Source organism: Chelonia mydas, chromosome 8 (genome assembly GCF_015237465.2).
Source record: "Chelonia mydas isolate rCheMyd1 chromosome 8, rCheMyd1.pri.v2, whole genome shotgun sequence".
NCBI classification, from domain to species: Eukaryota; Metazoa; Chordata; order Testudines; family Cheloniidae; genus Chelonia; species Chelonia mydas.
This window is the reverse complement of record NC_057854.1, coordinates 18,787,763-18,809,183: the sequence shown is the minus strand read 5'-3', so window position 1 is coordinate 18,809,183 and position 21,421 is coordinate 18,787,763. Positions and strand designations below refer to the sequence as shown.

General features: G+C 39.6%; 1 protein-coding gene across 3 annotated transcripts in view; it reads left to right on the top strand.

Moving 5' to 3' along the window:
* JAKMIP2 (janus kinase and microtubule interacting protein 2) overlaps positions 1 to 21,421 on the top strand; it is a 107,009-nt gene that overhangs the window by 69,902 nt on the left and 15,686 nt on the right. For all 3 annotated transcript variants that reach the window (XM_043553036.1, XM_007054354.3, XM_043553035.1), the window contains 10 exons: positions 4,693 to 4,902; positions 6,046 to 6,144; positions 9,047 to 9,193; positions 11,881 to 12,021; positions 13,279 to 13,335; positions 15,092 to 15,211; positions 16,859 to 16,987; positions 17,819 to 17,902; positions 19,053 to 19,115; positions 19,868 to 19,966. In XM_043553036.1, the coding sequence (XP_043408971.1) occupies positions 4,693 to 4,902; positions 6,046 to 6,144; positions 9,047 to 9,193; positions 11,881 to 12,021; positions 13,279 to 13,335; positions 15,092 to 15,211; positions 16,859 to 16,987; positions 17,819 to 17,902; positions 19,053 to 19,115; positions 19,868 to 19,966 (1,149 nt within the window). The remainder of the gene's footprint in view (positions 1 to 4,692; positions 4,903 to 6,045; positions 6,145 to 9,046; positions 9,194 to 11,880; positions 12,022 to 13,278; positions 13,336 to 15,091; positions 15,212 to 16,858; positions 16,988 to 17,818; positions 17,903 to 19,052; positions 19,116 to 19,867; positions 19,967 to 21,421) is intronic.

The following is a 21,421-nucleotide window of genomic DNA, read 5'->3' as shown; positions in this document are numbered from 1 at the left end:
GACAGTTCTGGGATGGATTATGCCTCAGGAGAGTGCCAGGAAGTGCAAAGGGAGTGTGTGGGGATCCCTCTCCACAGCCCTGGTCCTGCCCCTCTCTCCAAAGCCCTCAGCCTCTTTTGGGCAAATAACACCCCTGGGGTGCACAGAGTTCTGTGACTGACTGTTCCTGGTTCTTGCCCAGCATGTTGACAGAGGGAAAAGGCTTCATGGGCTTTCCTTCTTCTACCAACATTGTCCCAGTCACCAGTGCTAGTCCGGCACCTAATAGTGTCCCAGTCACCAGGCACAGTCCGACACCTAATAGTGGACTGAACAGAACCATTGGATCCAAACACCCCAGAACTTGGCGGGTGATGGAAATCTAGATCCAGATTTTGTTGCTGGGGCCCATCTATAATTGTTAATTCATATGCAACATAAAATCAAATTAGTCTTCAGAAGCCAGCAGCATGCAATGTGAAGGTCTCCAGCAAAGAGGAAATACTGGGTTTTGCCACACTGCGGTTTCCTCCAGATATTCCATGAGGTTTCCTACATGTTAATAAATCTCAGGTTTGGATTTTCAGCAAGCAGAGGATTTATCTTGCTGGCTCAGAATACTGGACCATCAATTCCCTCTATCAGTGTCCAAACCTTGTGCTGCAGAGGAAGATGGGAACAAAAAGCCCAGGCACCCAGTCAAATGCACGACACTAAGCAGCACTTAGGTATGCCAGCGATAGGCACTTCATTATTTCAGAGAGAGAGAGAGAGAGAGAGATACTCCTCCTAAACTCTGTACTGATGAGCTTAGATCCCAAAGCCTTAGCTTAGCTGTGTACAATATCTACAATTTTTATTATTGGCCATAAAATTATTATTATTATTATTATTAGGGCTGTCAATCGCAGTTAACTCACACGATTAACTCAAAAAAATTAATCATGATTAAAAAAATTAATCGCGATTAATCGCAATTTTAATTATACTGTTAAACAATAGAATACCAATTGAAATATTTTGGATTTTTTCTACATTTTCATAAGCATTGTATTCTGTGTTGTAATTGAAATCAAAGTGTATATTATTTTTATTACAAATGTAAAAATGATAAACAAAAGAAATGATTATTACAAATGTATGATTATTACAATTATGTATGATTATTACAAATGTAAAAATAATAAACAAAAGAAATAGTATTTTTCAATTCACCTCATACAAGTACTGTAGTCCAATCTCTTTGTCATGAAAGTGCAATTTACAAATGTAGATTTTTTTGTTACATAAGTGCACTCAAAACAAAGCCATGTAAAACTTTGGAGCATAGAAGTCCACTCAGTCCTACTTCTTGTTCAGTCAACCACTAAGACAAACAAGTTTGTTTACATTTACAGGAGATAATGCTGCCCTTTTCTTATTTATAATGTCACCAAAAAGTGAGACCAGGCATTTGCATGGCACTTTTGTATTTACGTGCCAGATATGCTAAAGAATCGTATGACCCTTCATGCTTCGGCCACCATTCCAGAGGACATGCTTCCGTGCTGATGATGCTCGGAAAAAAATAGTGCATTAATTAAATTTGTGACTGAACTCCTTGGGGGAGAATTGTATGTCCCCTGCTCTGTTTTACCCACATTCTGCCATATATTTCATGTTATAGCAGTCTCAGATGATGACCCAGCATATGTTCATTTTAAGAACACTTTCACTGTAGATTTCACCAAACGCAAAGAAGGTACCAATGTGAGATTTCTAATCAGCCTAAGGTTTGAGAACCTGAAGTGTCTTCCAAAATCTGAGAGAGACGAGGTGTGGAGCATGCTTTCAGAAGTCTTAAAAGAGCAACACTCTGATGTGGAACCTACAGAACCCAAACCACCAAAAAAGAAAATCAACCTTCTGTGGTGGGATCTGACTCAGATTATGAAAATGAACATGCATTGGTCTGTACTGCTTCAGATTGTTATTGAGCAGAATCCGTCATCAGCATGGACGCATGGACAAACACCTATTCTCACTTTCAGGTGACATTGTAAACAAGAAGCGGGCAGCATTATCTCCTGCAAATGTAAACAAACTTGTTTGTCTTAGTGATTGGCTGAATAAGAAGTAGGACTGAGTGGACTTGCAGGCTCTAAAATTTTACATTGTTTTATTTTTGAATACAGTTTTTTGGTACATAATTCTACATTTGTAACTTAAACTTTCATGATAAAGAGATTGCACTACAGTACTTGTATTAGGTGAATTGAAAAATATTATTTCTTTCATTTTTTTACAGTGCAAATATTTGTAATCAAAAATAAATATAAAGTGAGCACTGTACGCTTTTTATTCTGTGTTGTAATTGAAATCAATATATTTGAAAATGTAGAAAACATCCAAAAATATTTAAATAAATGGTATTCTATTATTGTTTAACACTGTGATTAATTGCGATTAATTTTTTTTAATCATGATTCATTTTTTTAATCGCTTGACAGCCCTTATTATTATTATAAATTTAATTTAATTTAAAAGGAAATTAAAATTCTAGTTGAGCTAATAATATACCTGCAATGCCCCAAACATGTATTTGATCCATTAGTGTCAGGATAAGAGAAGATTTGTATTAGATATTATATGAGTTCTTACTGCATGTTGTGATTATGTCTCCGTCTGCAGTTGCTACCTACCAGCTTTTCTAATACAAATGATAGTATGGAAAGATTTTAAACAGCAGAGGGGAGCAATGTTCTCTGCTTTAGTCTTTATGGTGTCATCAACAGTTATAGAAACAACACAGAAGGTCAAATTCAGTGCTGGGGTAAGTGGCTACAACTCCACTGGCTTCAAAGGAGTTATGCTCACTTGCAACAGCAACGAATTTGGTCTGGAAAGTTGAATTCACAATTTGGCAGGTAAGTGAAAAAAAATTCAAATTAATTACTTTTTCATTTTTAAAATGCTGGGCTAGACCCTAGAATGGTGTAGATCGTAATATTGCCATTACCCAGTGTTCAGAAAAAGTGGGAAATCAGACCCCCGAAATCAGGAGACTGGTTTAGTAATCATGAGAGTTTCAAAAGAATGAATGTTGGGTTCTTTCTGGTTTGCCTTTTGCTTTTTTGAGCCTTTATGGTACTCTTGTGTCATATTTTCAGGCTTCACTCTGTAATCTTGAGGGCTAGGATCTTCCTTTTTTTCTTAACTGGAAGCTCAAACTCTCACACAATGGATTTGGGCTTTAAGATAAACACTAAATAGCATGAGACTCACAACAAAATTGTGAGAGTTGGCAACACTAATCAACTCAGCTCTGGATGAATATTCTGTGAGTGAAATGGTATTTTAAACAGAAAAATGGTCCCTTTTAAAAAGCTTTTGTTTGTATAAGTGCCATGCACTAGGTCAGACTTTGGTCTCATTTACGCCAGTGTAAATCTACTGTATCTCCACTGGAATCAATGGGGTTGCATCAGATTGACAAGTGTGTAATAGAGATTAGAATCTGGCCTAGAGTTGCCACCCGTCCGGGTTTTACCTGGACAGTCCACATTTTGGCTTCTGTGTCTGAGTACCATCTGGCCCATTAATTTGAAAAATATACTTTTGGGAGGATTTCAGTATGCATGAAAGGCGACGGGATCAGTAAATATCTTTGAGGCTCTGGGCAAAATTCAACACAGGCAGCATTCGGGTTTTGGGGAAATGACTCATGTAACTTTCACAGATTAACATGCATTTTTTTCCCTGAGTATTTTACAAATTCTGAGTCACAGAATTTCCTTAGGCTCAATGGCATTTAGCTGGCTCATACCTATCTTTAAAGTTTTCAGGGCTTACATGCAGTGATCTTATTCTAAACGTTAGGTACCCCTTTCTCTTCTAGTCTTCCAGTGTAGCTGCCTGGACAGCATCAGTCATCCAGATTCTAGTGAAAGGGATGAGACACTTTAATATGTGCTGGATCTGCGTGGAACATTAGACCGGAGTGATGCAGCTAATGAAACTTATGGACTCGATTCTCCATTCATTAGAATGACACTGCCAATAGGGAGCGGAGAATGAGGCCCCTAGACTGCAAGTCTACTAAATAGAGGGGACAGATCCTCAGCAGATGTAAATCTATGAAGCTGTGCCAATTTACACCAACTGAGGATCATACATCTGTGCAAAGTGAGTACACTGACCATATCCTCAGCTGGTGTGAATCAGCATAGCTCCATACCTGGGGATCTAGCCTAATCATATTAATTTTGATTGTTTTACACTTACTTTGAACTGGTACTGGTGCAACACCATCACCTGTGGTCACTCTGGCTGGCGCTTTGGTCTTCCAGAGACTGTGCATGTTTGATGATGATGAAGTTATAGACTAAACCCTTGGTCTGACTTTCAGAGAAGGTGAACACCTGCATCTCTTATGTACATCGGCAGGGGGTGAAGGACCTGGGCACCTTTGAAAATCAGTCCATATTTTGTGCATAGATGTACTTCTATATCATTCAGTTTATGGCCTTTGCTCATCATAGACTGACTAATCCGATGCAATAACTATTTGTTTTTTATGATGTTGAGGAAGTGTGTAATCCATGAGTTTGGTGTACTATTTAACAGCAGATACAGCAGTGAACAACAACGGTAAGGTGATCTCTCCTTACTCCTGCAGTGCTGACATTCTGTTGGGCTTGTGCAGTAACATTGTACTTTTATTTCTTAATTAAGATGGATGAAATCAAGGCTAAGGACAGAATCATCTTTTCCTTGGAGAAAGAACTGGAGACCCAGACAGGCTATGTACAGAAGCTCCAGCTGCAGAAGGAGGCTCTGGATGAACAGCTCTTCTTAGTGAAGGAGGCGGAGTGTAACATGAGCAGTCCCAAACGAGAGATCCCAGGAAGAGCTGGAGATGGGTCAGAGCACTGTAGCAGTCCTGTAAGTAGGTTTAAATGTAATCCAAAATACAAACAATGGGCTTTATTTGGATTGCAAAATTATTTTGTCCACTTCCTGCATCATTTTCATGTTGCTACAGTAGTTAAGCCTCACTCTGTGAAGTTTCTTCTAGTGGTAATTCTAATTACAGGAAATAGTTCTTGGCACAGGAAATGTCTACTGGACTAAACTATTCAGGGCCTATTTCTTTACTTACACTTTTGTGCAAAGCAAGTATAAGAAGATAAAGGCAGTTGAGAATGACAGTGTTTTCCTTGCTTTCCAACCTGAGTTTTGTTCTGAAATAACCCTCCTAAGTAGAGTTATTCAGAAAAGAAGGGGGATGAGAGTGTTTCTGAGGAAAATTTATACAAAAGTTAAACATTTTTAGTTTTTGTCACAATTTTCATCCGAAATACTTAATTTTTAATCAAAAAACAAAACCAGAATTTTTTATTCCAACAACTGAAAAATGAAAACTTTCATCTGAAAATTGTCAGAAACTGAAAAAAAATCCCATGGAAAAAATGTTCAAGGAAAGCAAGCACTTTCTGAGAAAATTTTAAATCAACAACCTAATTTTCCGTCAAAAAAGTTCCAATGGAAAAATTTTGACCAGTTCTGTTCTCGGTCCAGAAACCCCTTCTATGAATCTTCCTCCTCATAAATAGCTTTCAAAGTCCAAACGAAGCAGCCTTGAAGGCTCAGGTTGAGACCTATCCAAGTTTCTTCCTTGCAAATGTTTATGTTTCCCTTTGCTTTGAGCAGTTAATGCTTCCTGAGCCAATGAGTTCAGACCAATGACCTGAGCTTCTACCTTATGTGGTCATCAGCACCAGTGCATACTGAATGTAAACTGCTACCAACAGAATGGCATGTCATTTGCACCCAAGTTGCACGAGTCAATGACCACACAAGCTGCATTAGATAGTACAGAATGAGGTCCATGCTGTTTTAACTTTTACCCAGCATCCAGGTACTTGTGACAGACGTAAATGATGTCAACCTTACAAATGGGTTTCGTTTCATTAGAAAATGATGATGTGTTCGTCTTTTTTGTGAGCATTCCAGTCCATTTGTTTCTTGTCCAATGGACAGTTTCAGAGGACCTAGAAACTAAATTTTCTTTCTTTCAATTTACAGGATTTACGCAGAAATCAGAAGAGAATGGCAGAGCTGAATGCCACTATCCGGAAGTTGGAGGACAGGAACACACTGCTTGTAGATGAACGAAATGAACTGGTGTGTGCTCTTGTCTGTGTCAGTTTGGGGAGGCAAGGAGCTGTAAAGAAAGGAAAGGAAAGAAGAGGAGCCTCCCAGGGTGTTAGAGGCAGAGAAAGTTCATGCTCTGACCACCCACTACCTCTAGGGCCCAGGGGCATGAGGGGGTTGGAAATGGCATTGTGGTACTCAGGAAGGCTCAGCTGCCTCAAGGCCTAAGCCAAAGCCCATTGAAGGCAATGGCAAGGGGCTTGGGATGAGGCCCTCGGTCATTAGTCCACCACATTCACTGCCCTCCTGGTATTTGCTGTCTCTTGTGTTTCAATTTAACACGCTACCATTCTGTGTATCATGGAATGCCTCAGAAAACACCTCATAAAGCACAACATGGTAGCGCATTACATTTAAACCCACGAGGCAACAGTGGGCAGCCACGGCCAGCCCCGGCTGCCAACTGAATCCAGCTCCTGCATCTCCTGGCCCACTCGCCCCAGCCATGGGGCCTCCTCAGAGGGCTCTGTGGATGATGCCAGTCTAGGGCTCATATCCACAGTTCATAGGGGTCGAGGCTTAATCTGCCACAGTTCAGAGGGTTCTTGAGGAGTTTACCAGGAAATTTCACAGTAACCCCATCAGCCAATCTGAGGTGGATTTCCTGTTTCACTGGTGACCTTTTTTCTAGTTCTGCTACAGATGAACAGCCCATAATCCCTGAACTCCAACAATGACACTGTGTCACAATAAATAACTTGGTAAAATAGTTAGAGTTATAAATGCAATAGTAGTATTTTAAAGATACACATGATATTATATACTATAAAGCTTTTGATTAATATACTCACACCCTTTCTTGATGGCCTGGTGCTAAGACACAAAGGCCCAGCCTCCCCTCAGGTTCCTTAATTGTTGACAGGGAGGTGCAGAGTTTAGAAGAAGCTAGAGTTAAGAGCTATTGCAGCTAACTTAGAGTTTTACTTAACTAACTGACTTAAAATTTAAAATTAAACTAACAGACTAATAAACTAAGAACGAAGAAGCTTGGAGCTTAGAAACTTAGAGAACAAGCTCCCAAGCACAAAACTTAGAAAAACCCTCAGAAACTTAGAAGCTTAGACGCTTTTTTGGCAAGGTGGGTCACCCTCTTTTATAGGGCTTGAGCACTCAGGCCCTCCTTCTATGTCCAAACTTAGTTTCCTCACCCACTGAAATGTTGGGGTACACTTACTCCATAGGCTGGTATGTTTGTACATATTGATGACATATACATAGATATTAATGACCTTAGATCATTCTTACATTTGTTATTTTTGTCCTCCCGGTTATTTCGGTTATTTCCTTGTGGTGTACCTGTTTACAGAGAGTATGAACTTTGGAAAGCCCCCTATGCCAACCTGCTTCAACGCATCCTTTATCTATCTATGTTAAAGATCACAGCCATATATGGACCTTATGCCTTAACTCATCACTATTTACCTAGGTGAAAGGTCCCAGACATATGTGTGCTAACTTTGCTATCTGGGTGAAAGGTCCCAGACATATGTGTGCTAACTTTGCCTTAGCTCAATATACAGAATGTGGCCTGTAGGTCCCTTGCAGTACAGCCAAACTACTTTAATATAAACCTATAAACCTATTATAATAAAACAAATAATCAAAGAAAATAAGAAACCTATAAGAAAAGATATATAGGCAAGCAAGCAGGCTAGCCCTAGAGCCTACAACAATAAATTCATTTCTTTATCAGATTGACTCTTAGAACGGGATAGGTGTGCCTTTAAGTGAACATCAGTGCTTTTTGACCTTCATCATTTCTGCAGTTGTAGTAAAAGATTAAGGTTTTGAAAAGCAGTGCTGTTTCCATTACGTTCATTGTGGAAACAATAACCATGGTTAACTCAGTATGTGTTAATATAGATATCTTGTGTGCCTCGGTGGTATTAATTAATACTTGTAAATGATGTCTTACCAACATTTCAGTAATACAGCAAAATGCATTACTTGTATTGATTTGATTATGTATCTCTCTCAAAAACTTGGCTTCTAAAAGATTATACCATTAACATTCACCCTACTTTGCTCTTATGGATACAAACTTTTAAATTACTGAAGTATTTTTTAATGAGAAAATGCCACTTCTTTGAAAATGACTATAAACAGACCTTAGATAATGGGCATATTTATTAAATAATACAGTATGACTAAGTACTGTGCCATGGAAGGAAAACGCCCAAAGGACAATGGAAAAGGGACAAAGGGCTTCATGCCTAAAATGGCAACTTGAGATTCCTCCTTCCCTGCCAGAAAGGATTGTTTTGTTTTGTCTTTTTAAACAGGAATTGAGTGTTATTCAGTGGAACTCATCTTGTAAGGAAGGAGGACATTTAAGTGGATAAGAATATAGACATTGATATATTAGAACATGCTACTACCTACAAAAATGCCTTCTCACTGTTAAGCAATGGTTTGATTAAAATAAATCTACTGTTTTATACAAATATGTATATGTTCTGTTGTCCATCAAGAGCCCAAGCTATGGATTGATATTTACTATCAGCGTAACTTGGGTCATTCAAGGACCAATCCAACTCTTTCTTTTGGTAAGGAAGTCAGTATGACACCGTCGACAGGTTCTATTCCCAGCTCTGCTTCTGGCCTGCTGGGTGACCTTGGACAAGTCATGTTGTCTCTCTGAGCCTCAGTTTCCCCATGTGTAAAAGGGACCTCCTTTGTACAGTGCTTTGAGATCTATGGATGAAAAGTGCTATATGAGAGTTAGATGATATTATTCTGTCAGTTCCGTTTCATACTTTTGTTCAGGGCTTTGTTGGGACAATAGTCACCTGGGAAGGAGAGAGAAGGCAAGAGCCCACAGTGAAGGAAGGAAAATCCATTTTTAACTTGTCATTATTATTCATTATTACAGTTGAAACGTGTTCGAGAAGCTGAAAAACAATGCAAACCTCTCCTTGAAAGGAACAAGTGCCTCACCAAGAGAAACGATGAACTGATGCAGTCTTTGCAGCGCATGGAGGAGAAACTCAAAGCAATCACTAAAGAAAATGTAGAAATGGTTGGTATTGAACACGAAGCAAAGATCTGTATATATGTGCACTTCCACAGGCTTCAACGTGGTCTTTCATAAATTAGATTTACAGGCCTTCACCATGAAAAACAGCTGTGCCCTCAGTTCATGTCTTACTCTGACATTTTTCTTCCATCCAGGCCTGGCTGTAAATACTCTATGGAAGGGAAAATATTAAGAGCTACATTTTCAGCCAGCTTCATGTTGGTCTTTGCGTTTGCATTTTTATGTGCACATCTGTGGCAGATAAAGAGCATCATCTGCTTCACAGAACCCCCACACGTCGGGCATTTGGGCAGCGTGGGTGCATGCATCATTTGTGTGCATAACTAGATGCATGTGGAAAAGTGGGTATACAAATGGGATGTCTGGAACTGTAAATTTCACCCAAAATATTTGTTCTATTTTGTGTGGTTGCTTTTTTACATGTGGGAAAAGCTCTCTTCTTTATAAATCCATTAACATGGAACTGCTGCAGTTTTCAAAAGGGTTATAACACTTTCCCACACTCATTTTGGTGTTGTTTTGGCATTAACAAAATGCACAAGTAATATCTATGGCTACAGCCAGGAATAATGCAGCCGGGTGCTGAGCAGCCTTGCCCACATAGCATTTGCTAATGTATCTCATCCCTGATTTGTGATTTCCACTGCACATCGCTTGAGCAGGCTGGTTTCTTTTCCATATAGGTCCTGCTCCACTGGTGATTAGGAGACTATCAGAATCATTTTAATTTCTTCTGCAAGCAGGGATTTGACAGCCAGCTTAACAGAGGTTAAAGTTACAGGGTTAATCTACCCTAAAACAGTGTAACCAATCCATGTCCTGCAAACAGACAAATCAGTGTTGGCACTATAGACATTACAACACTTGTTCTACAGCACTACAGACTTCTACCGCTTCCACTCAAAGAATTCTCCCTTGTGCTTTCTGTGCGCCAGTCACTAGAGGGCAACATCATGATATATAGATAGTAGGGCTGTCAATTAATCGCAGTTAACTCATGCGATTAACTCAAAAAAATTAATTGCGATAAAAAAATTAATCGTGATTAATCACATTGTTAAAAAATAGAATACCAATTGAAATGTATTAAATATTTTTGGATGTTTTTCTACATTTTCAAATATATTGATTTCTGTTACAACACAGAATATGAAGTGTACAGGGCTCACTTTATATTATTATTTTTATTACAAATATTTGCACTGTAGAAATTATAAAAAGAAATAGTATTTTTCAATTCACCTCATACAAGTACTGTAGTGCAATCTCTTTATCGTGAAAGTGTAACTTACAAATGTAGATATTTTTTCTGTTACATAACATCACTCAAAAGCAAAACAATGTAAAACTTTTGTGCCTACAAGTCCACTCAGTCCTACTTCTTGTTCAGCTAATCGCTAAGACAAACAAGTTTGTTTACATTTATGGAAGATAATGCTGCCTGCTTCTTATTTACAATGTCACCTGAAATTGAAAACAGGCATTCGCATGGCACTTTTGTAACTGGTGTTGCAAGGTATTCACATGCCAGATATGATAAACGTTCATATGCCCCTTCACGCTTCGGCCACCATTCCAGAGGACATGCTTCCATGCTGATGATGCTCTTTAAAAAAAATAATGTGTTAATTAAATTTGTGACTGAACTCCTTGGGGGACAGTTGTATGTTCTGTTTTACCTTCTTTGTGTTTTTTAAAATCTGCTGTGAAAGTGTTCTTAAAACAAACATGTGCTGGGTCATAATCTGAGACTGCTATAACATGAAATATATGGCAGAATGTGGGGTAAAACAGAACAGGAGACACACAGTTGTCCCCCAGGGAGTTCAGTTACAAATTTAATTAACGCATTATTTTTTTAACGAGCATCATCGGCATGGACACGTCCTCTGGAATGGTGGTTGAAGCAAGAAGGGACATATGAATCTTTAGCTCATCTGGCACATAAATATCTTGCAGTGCTGGCTACAACAGTGCCATGTGAATGCCTGTTCTCACTTTCAGGTGACATTGTAAACAAGAAGCAGGCAGCATTATCTCCTGCAAATGTAAACAAACTTGTTTGTGTGAGCGATTGGCTGAAGTAGGACTGAGTGGACTTGTAGGTTCTAAAGTTTTACATTGTTTTATTTTTGAATGCAGTTATTTTTGTACATAATTTTACATTTGTAAGTTCAACTTTCATGATAATGAGATTGCACTACAGTACTTGCATTAGGTGAATTGAAAAGATATTATTTCCTTTGTTTTTTACAGTGCAAATATTTGTAATCAAAAATAAATATAAAGTGAGCACTGTACGCTTTTTATTCTGTGTTGTAATTGAAATCAATATATTTGAAAATGTAGAAAACATCCAAAAATATTTAAATAAATGGTATTCTATTATTGTTTAACAGCGCGATTAATCGCTATTAATTTTTTTAATCGCTTGACAGCCCTACTGCATAGCCTCATGCAGAATAAATTACAATTTAACTCCCTGACATTCTCTCCTTTTTACAATTAAGGGATGGTAAAGAGTAGTAATGTCATGACAATTTTGCAACTGATGCAGATTTAAAAGAACATGAAAACATTGCCTGATTAAGGGGGGACTTTAAAGTACTGACTCTCGTTTTATCTTTCTTTATTTCTCTCTCTATATATATTTTTTGTCTTCTAAACAGAGAGAAAAAATGACATCACACCCTCCACTGAAGAAATTAAAATCTCTCAATGACTTAGATCAAGCTAACGAAGAGCAAGAAACTGAGTTTTTAAAGCTTCAAGTTATAGAACAACAGAACATAATTGATGAGTTAACAAGGGTATGTCTAGCCCATCAGGTATTAAAAGCAATCATATATAACTGACATCTTCATCTCATAACAGACAGGATTTGAGTGGTAACATTTTAATAATAATAATGCTTTATTATTTCTAGGATGTGAATTTTAAAATACAGTCTCACAGTACAATTTTGTGGGTGCAATTATGTGTGGGCACAGTTTGTGTCATTTTGTAGATATGTGTAATCCAGTAATTAGATGTCTAAATGACAATTAGCTGTAAGAAAAAAATAGTTACAAGAAAGAAGAATGATGTCTTATTCAAAATCAGGTCCCCAGTGTGTTTCACAAAATGATATCCTAAAAATTAACATGTAAAACAGTAATATAGTTCCAGGATTCAATAAAATAGAAAACAGCGAGCCTAAAATATATACAGTAGTTGCAGAATGTCTTATACAATTAGATATATGCAATATAGTACAGAATACAGATGCAGAGTTCTGTATAGGGAAGAGAGAAAAAATAAGTTTGCAGCTGAGAAATAAAGTGACGCAGAAAGAGAGAGGATTGTTCCAGATTTTGGAAACTGAAGAGTGAGAAGACTTTGTACCCCCGCTTTAACTTTAACTAAGAAAACAGGGGCCTCTCCCCAGTTTTAGTCTTGCCGAAAGGATACATTCTTCATTGCACTGTTCACCTCATCAATAATACTGTACGTCTGAATCTTGGGTACATCAGTGAGGTTAAGAAGTGCTGATGTTAGAATCCCCTTAAGAAGCCTCAGATGTGACACAGAAGCAGATGTTGTTAGACAGCCGTTCACTAGTAATTTGGACACAGCTCTTCATGTTAAATGCCCCTTTCCAGGACATTTGCAAGATAATATGAACAAAATCAGATTCCACAGAAATCTGTTGCATCGTCTAAGACATCCTGCTTGGGAAACGGACATGAAGTCAACAATAACACAGCCCAATGACTTTGAGATAGACAGATATCAACGATGCATCTGCAGACAAGGCAAATAGTATACTTCAAATCTCATGGCCCCATCCCACTCCCCATGATGACCAGGCCCTGTACAAATTGTTTAACAGAAATGACAGCTACACGACATGAGTAAATGGCTGGAGCGTCTTTTCAGATGTCATAACTTCTGGTCACCCTTTCAACCTTAAATAGCAGTGTTCTGCGCAAAGAACTAGATCCTCAGCTTGTGTAAATAAGACTAACTCCACTGAAGTCAATGGAACTATGAAATATTGGATCATATTTCTTAACTGTATTTTCCAGGATAGGGAAAAGCTGATTCGTCGCAGGAAGCATAAAAGAAGTTCAAAGCCAATTAAGGTAAGAGGAAAACTACTCTGTCTTACTGTAACAATGCCAGTGGGCTTTTCAGGAGAACAATCCGTGAAAACCTGAGGAAACAGATGATGTTTGGTTGCAGTAAGCTCCCTTAGCAATGGGGTTCAAAGGAATCTGAATTTCTTTGGAAAAGCTTTTCAATCCTATTTTTCCTTTAAAATAATAACATCATTATTTACCATCTGCTTTTCTGTAGATACCAATTTCAGGTCCTGTTGGGATCATATTTTTGTCCTGAAAGACTCTTCAATCTGTCTGCTGCTGTTGGTTAATACTAATACTGCAGGGCCAATCCTGAAATCCTTATTCACGCAAAACTCCCATTGACTTTAATATTCTCGTAAACTGAAATCCCTGGCCCAGATCCTACGCAGCACTCAGCTCAGAAGAGAAGAAGGGTGCAGAGGTCTTAAGTCCTTTGTGGTGCTCTGATCCTCAATCTAGTCCAGTCCCTGCAATAATTTAGAGCAACCCGAGGGATGAGCTAATTTATGCCAGCTGCCAGTGCTTCCATCAGCTGGATTTAGGGAACCCCCAGCCATGTCTCCTGTGCCTTAGAAACTGCTAGGTTAGCTCTGTGCCACCAGAGGACTCTCAAATGGCCAGATTCACCAGGTTAGGGCAACTTTTCTCCGCCAGAGTAATGCAAGCCTGTCCTGTCATTCAGCAGAATCAGGCCCAATAAGTCCTATGGTAAATTGAGGTACTGTCACATAATTTCATTAAGGATTTTAAGGTTGCACACAACAGGCAGAACTGAGGCTAAGGAATGAGCCCAACATGTCCCTGTTTAACTTTATTTCTAAATAAGCAACCAGAAATTGTACTGCTCAGCAGGGTATGGCAGTGCTCTTCATTTCCAAAAAAAGTACACATACACAAGGATTTCTCAGCATCTTCAGTTCATCCCTTCTGCATGACTCAAACAGTGGGGATTTATTAGAGGGCTGTAATCTGACAGCATTAGAAGAGAAAAATACTGTAGTGCAACAGTGCATCTTAAATTCTTATTGATCCATCTGTCTGCATAAGTATTCTACTGTGTGCCAAGCATTAAATGCTGAAATCAGTATCCTGAAATCCAAACCTGCTGGTTAAGCAGCTCTACCATCAAAGAATGTGACTCACATTTTTTCTGTGATGTGTTTAATTCAACCTAGGTGGCGGGATATTCAACCTTAACCAAAACACGTAGTTTGAACAGCATTCTCACCAGTTTTACTTTCGTGTAAATCCACTGACTTACTCAAGATAGACAGTGATAGGAGAATCAGGTTCATCATCTCAGTTCTGCATAACAGGACATCTCTGGTATTGTGGCATTGTCCTTGAAGACAGGACTAAAAGATGGTTGCTCTGAACAGCTTTATGTAGTAACAATATATGATTCTATTCCCTTCAAATGGGGGTGGAGGCTTCTCTCTTGGGATATTGATACTCTCTGATGCTACATTATCTGATAGTTTTAGACTACAGGCCAGATATTCAACTGATGTGAATGAATTAGCACAACTCCACGGATCTCAATTCACCAGCTGATTATAGGGACCTATGTGTGGTTCCTTTCAGAGGGATCTGGTGTTTGGAAATGCAACTTATGGCTCTTCTTTCATGTCTTGTGGTTCTTTTAAAGTGCCTACCAAAGTGTTTTTGGAACTGGCTAACACTGCCCCATATATAACCCCATGCTGTTTGCCTCCAAAAGGGGTTCAGAAACCACATGTTCTTCCTGTTTTAGAGACATATAGTGGATACTGTTTTTGGCTACGATGATGACTCCATGGACTCTGAAACCTCATCCATGGCCTCATTCAGAACAGACAGAACACCAGCAACCCCAGACGATGACCTGGATGAGGTAAGAATTGGCTGCCTCGCTATAATTGGAGCTAGATTTTGAAGAGAAATTAGTTCCCAAAACAAGCAGCCAGGGCCTCAAACATTTGGTGTTCAATGGGTGCTGAGCTCTTCTGTCAATTTGGCCTCAGTTTTAGACATGGAGATCTTGAAAATCTAGCCCTGAGCTTTTTGGAAATCTAACCCCTAGAACCTGCAATAAGAATCACTACATATGCAAATTATCTGTATTGTTAAGCTTAGGTTTCATTTCTTTTCAATTACTTTGTTGAAAAGTACTTGTAGTTGGTACTAGTCTGGCCAACCAGTTCATCAGTCACATCCACCAGGCAGAAAACTGAGCCCTGAATCAGTCCCTCTGGGTAGGTCCGCATGCCTTGCTTTTCCCAGTTCACCCTGAATGTCCATGGCTCAATACTCCCCCATCAGTTTTTCGGAGTCCACAATTCTCTCCAGGCCCTGAAAGTTCCTTAACTGAGCATTGCACTTCCATTAGTAATGAACCACAGACACACTCACGTGCTGACACCATGAGCCTCATCAGGGACAGAACACAGGGGCCTTCAGCACCAAAAGCAGAGAACGTACCACCTAAGCGAAAGTAGAGGTCGTTTGCCTGCCCGGTAGTGGAAGACAGGGGAAAATCCACTAGAGGAAGCCATGATCCCATGCACAAGCAAGCCCATGCACCACAACATGAATGATGCAGTCATTCCAGAAGGCACCAACAATGGGGCAGTGATTAGTACTTCTTGGGAAAAGATACCCAGGTAGAAAAACCTCCTGTCTGCTCACAGTCCTTCAAGCATTGTGCGGCAGGGTGGATGTTGGAGACAAAAACATTTTTTTGAATCTGTAGGTCTCATTGCTGATGCAAAAGGTAATGACAGGCCTTGAGCCAGAGTCTACTCTCACTTACGTCTGTGTCAATCTGGAATACTTCCACGGAAGTTAGTGAGCCATATTTACTACCCAGATCCCTCTGGCACGCGCAAGTCAAACTTGGTGCAGGAGGGTAGTAATATAATTTGCCCACACTTCCTGCTCTGCCAGGATGTACAGGCCAGAAAGTAGGAGGGGCTAGCTGGGAAGGAGGCAGGGCCAGAACACCCAACAGATGTGCTGATTCAGCTGAATAAGCCCCAGCCTTATTCTATCACTATGCTCCGGGACACAAGGCAATGGCAGTCCCCCTCCAAGAGTGAATCTCTTCTCAGATTTAGCTGCCCTTTCAGCGCATAGAGTGACAAGTTGTATTTTCCTGTGCCTGAACGGGAGAGTCAAACCTTCTTGGAGATGTGGAGTTACTCTGGATTAACACCAGTGTCACTGAGAAACATGGTAGAAATCTACAAAACCTTGTGATCCAAGCAGCCCTGGTCTGTTTTCCTGACAACTTGCTAAATCTGATATAAAAGTAACTCCAGACCCAGATTAAAAATCCATAAACATTTTCTAAATTCCACACCTTCACCACCACTACGACATGCTCATTACAAATCTGTTTTGACTCAAGCACTTTGGTTGATAATACATGGTAAAGTTGGAAACCGACGTTGGCCACAATAAGCCACATTTTAGGCACTTCTCTCCTTTGCAATGCTCCTGTGTCTGCTGCTTGTACAGCACGTTCTTTCTGTTCATACAGAGTTTAGCAGCAGAAGAATCAGAGCTGCGATTTCGACAGCTAACAAAGGAATACCAGGCCCTGCAGAGGGCATATGCATTACTGCAGGAGCAGACTGGAGGCATCATAGATGCTGAAAGAGAAGCCAAGGTCAGTCTTTGTCCGGAGGGGCGAGTGCATGTTTAGCTGCAACTAGAAGCCAGTGCATACAAACCTCCCAAAGAGAACATCAAAGTGGCATCTAAGACACGGTTGCTAAATGACAGTTTCACTCATTTTGCAGAGCATATTTAAAGGGGCAACACTATTAAAGATGGACACAATGGATGGACCCATAATATACTATTTACCTGCTGAGCCAGGAAAAATGGGTGATTCTGTACATTGGTACAGACAATTCCCCATTTTGTGCATCAGGGTGCACGTTTTTGCAGGCACAAAGGACACCTGTAGGTTTTTGTGGGTTCAAACATTTCATCTTCTTTTGAACATGGCGTTTGAAAGTCTTTAACAGGTGGATGTAGTTATTCTGTAAAAGGTGCTAATTATCCAGTTTATATTAAATCTTCCAAGACTAAAAGATTTCCCATCTGTAGTGTGGGGATAATTTCTTTCTCCCACCTTTTTCCTATCTTGTCTATTTAGAATGTAATCTCTTCAGAGCAAGGACTGCCTCTTGCTGTGGTTTTGTACATTATCTAGCACAACAGAGCCCTGATCTTGGTTGGTACTACTGCAATACAATGAACAGCAATTATAAGATTTGGGGCCTGATTCTCCACTGCCTCGGCCCTTGTGTCATGATTTATGCCAGTGCAAACAAGTGTAAAATGGGCATAAAATGCAAACAAGTCAGACTCGTAGTGTTTTACATTCACTTTGTAGGAGGCCAGACTGTTGTGCTCAGTTTCCTATGCATTGAAAATCCAAAAAACTGTATTTCTGCTTCTTCCTATTTAATGATGTAACTGACTTTAACAGGCACAGGAGCAGCTCCAAGCAGAAGTCCAGAGGTATAAAGCAAAAATAGAAGATCTGGAAACAACTTTGGCACAAAAAGGACAGGTAGATGCTTCGTAGTGGGTATTTTCTTTGTTGTTTTGGACTGTAGCTAATCTCTGCTTGTGCTCACATAGGCATGAATGCAGGCCATCAGAGGTCCTGGGTATAGTATCTTGTTTACTTCACGAGTTTTGCAGGACAGTAGCACAAGCAGTTACTACTGTGGAGTACTGATGCTGCCAGGGCTGGGTTTAGAGTTGTTAGTGCACAGGTGAGGATTAGATTACAATTGTCCTTCAAGAGACCCTGGAGAATTTTTAGTAATGGTAGCCACTAGCAAAATAAGTGCTTTGTGATCCCACTCCAGCTCAGAGAAAAGATATCAAAGAACACACATCACATCCTTGATTGTCATGTTGAGAGGCAGAGACATTATTAACAATACTTCGCATTTCTATAACAAATTTTGGGTCTGATTTTATGCTGGTATCTCCATCAAAGTCAATGGAATTACTCCAGATTTATATTGATGTAACGGAGATCGGATTCTGGCCCTTGATTTTCAGATCTTTACAAAGCCTAATTACAGCTTATTTAAAGTCCTTTATAAATACATATTAATTAAACCTCAAAATCCCAAAGTAGCTGGGGGAGAGGGGGAATCACTTCACCCACCACTAAAATGCAGACTTCTGGGTAGAATTTCACATCTGTTTAACACCACACAGGATCACTGAGGTGTTAAACAGATATTGAGGACAGGAAATTAACATTGACAATATTTGAAACTTCAGTGGGAATTGAGGTTGGTAGAAGGTTGGGTGGGACAATGAGATTAATACCTGTACTCTTACAAAATGTGCCATAGGAACCATGAGTGCTCATGATCCCATTGTACATCCCAATACTTGTAACAGCATGTCTGTGACTCCATCGTGGGGCATTGTTTCTATACTGGCTCAAAGGGAAGGAGCACCACATTCTAATGAAAAGACTTAATGGGTTCAGAAGCTTTGCTACTCATTTATAGATTAATATATTGTTATGAACATACAGCTACTATAATTCTACCTCTGTTAGATAGAAAAAAGCCTATCACTGTAATATCCAACACTGCACATTTGTTAATCATGTTCAATTTCATGTGGACTCCTAGGCTAAGCACTGAAATAGTTACCCGATTATTATATAACAGTGTTACTTTACCAAACAGGATTCCCACTGGGTAGAAGATAAACAGCTTTTCATTAAGAGGAACCAGGAGCTTTTGGAAAAGGTAAGCTTTAAGGCCTCAGGTATTAGAGGTTTTTAGGGGGTACAATATGCATACACATTGTGGATGGAGAATTTGGTGCTTATGAATGTATTGAATGGTGTGGACAGACTCTGCTATTCTATTCGTAGGTTTAGTACACAGCTCTTCATATATAGCCCATGTCTGACAGGCACAGTCCATCCAAGGCTGGGACAGGGACTGCCAATCATGTTACATTATGCTAAGTCTTTACCGTTGCTATCTAAGGCTGGAGATTTTGATGCTGTGCTTAAAGTGACAAAACAGTGCTTCTAGAAATAAAAAGCATCCCCTCCTTGTAGCATCAGTACTCTTTACTACAGGATATATATCGGGTACATTTGTCCAAAATGTCTAAGTGACTTAGGAACCTACGTTATTGTCTTTCGATAGCACATAGGTTCCTAAATCACTTAAGTGTTTTTGAAAATGTTACTTATAATCTTTTAAACTGAGATTTTCAAAAGTGGTGAGGTACATAATTCCTTTGAAACTTCCAGCCATTGCCTTCGATGAGCTTTATAGAGTTTGTTTTCAAAGTTCATCTGTAAAATAAAGTTTGATCAAGTAAAACAGCAACTTTGGAAACATCTTCCTGTTTGGGGTTTTGCACTGTTTGAACCCTCTTTATTCTTTGAGCTGCCAGTTCCAATCTTTGCGTTTTGGTTTGTTTTTGGAACAATCAGTGGTTTTGAAATGGCAGCACAAACCATTAATTCAAATATTTCTACTAGATAGAAAAACTGGAGGCAGACAACAGCCGATTGCAACAGGAGCTGCAGGATGCCAGGGACCAGAATGAACTGCTGGAGTTCCGGAATCTAGAGCTTGAAGTAAGAAACTGCAGTTTCTCATTCTCGGATGAACTGTTTGAGAGGCAGCAGTGTCTGACTATCGTTAGAGCAGGGGACTGAGAGTCAGGAGACATAGGTTCTAGTTAGAGGTGACATATGGCAGGGGCATGCAGAGTCACATCCTCCCCCCACCCCACACAGATTTGCTTGGCTTGTACTGAGCATGCTCACATGGACTGAGCGTGCTTAATAACATCTGCTAAAGCCAGTGCCCTCACTCTGACACCCCCCCCCCATTGGAATTATGGTTCTAGTCTTGTCTCTACTTCTGATTCACTGTGTAACTTCAGGCTTGTCACTTGACCTCTCTGTGTCTCAGTATCCCAATCTGTACAATGAGGATAAGGAGATCCCCAGATAAAAGGCATTATACAAATGCAAATTATTATCATTATTGTTTCATAGATAGTAGTGTCAAAACCAGGACAGTGCCTGTGATGTTTTGTTCTGTGCTGGTACAATGCCTAGCACAAGGGGGTCCTGGTCCTTAACTGGCACTCCTGCGATACAAATAATAACTAATACAACAGCAACAGAGTCTGCAGGCAGAAAGTACCCAGACTAGCCAACCAAGTCCATGCGCTGCCATTTTAGAGGCACCATTCCCCCCACTCAGGCCATCTCCATTTGCTGATCATCTCTTATTATGACTTTAACAAGAATCACCCAAGTTTATACATTTACTGAAGGGGATACTCTGAACATGGATAAGCCACGGAAGTTCAGGTTCAGTGTCACTCGTGGGAAGATGAGGAGGGTGACTCTGAGCCTATTCTGCCCTTTCTATTAGTGTGCCTGGATCTGGGTTTAGTTGTACTTACTCTGCTTTTGGAGTCCAAGAAAAATAATCCTGCCTTGCTTTGATTTTCCAGCCCCATCCCTGTTTTATTCTTCTGCTGTGGTTTTCAAGTAACATTTAGGGCTTCATTTGCTCACAAATCAGAGCTTGTAGGTATCTCAATCCTTTCCTAACTCCCACAAAGAAGAGTTGTGACAGATCCTTTCTGATAAATCTTACAGACAGCCTCAGCTGTCAGCTGTGTTTCTGTTTGATATAAAACTAAATTGACAAATGGCTCAATTAAATGTCCCATAAACTAAAATACGTTTGCAAGTTAAATTTGGGGCCCACTCCACTCCCTCCTATGCATGATTGAAAGACTCATAGAAACCAGATAAGACATCTATATAAAATCTTTTTCCTCTTGGCCTGAGTCCCATAGAGCTGGACAAGTATTGCAAAATATGTTCAGTGAATAGTCATACAAATTATTAAATGGATCAATTTGTTGTGTTCATGCTTACTTTGAAATCACTTTCCACAAACATTATAGGGAATGAGTTTTCAGGGAGGAATATTTGCAGGAACAGCAAATTTTAACAAAGTAATGGAGTTTTAATGTGAATATTCTCACCAGAAACCTGATTCTAGGG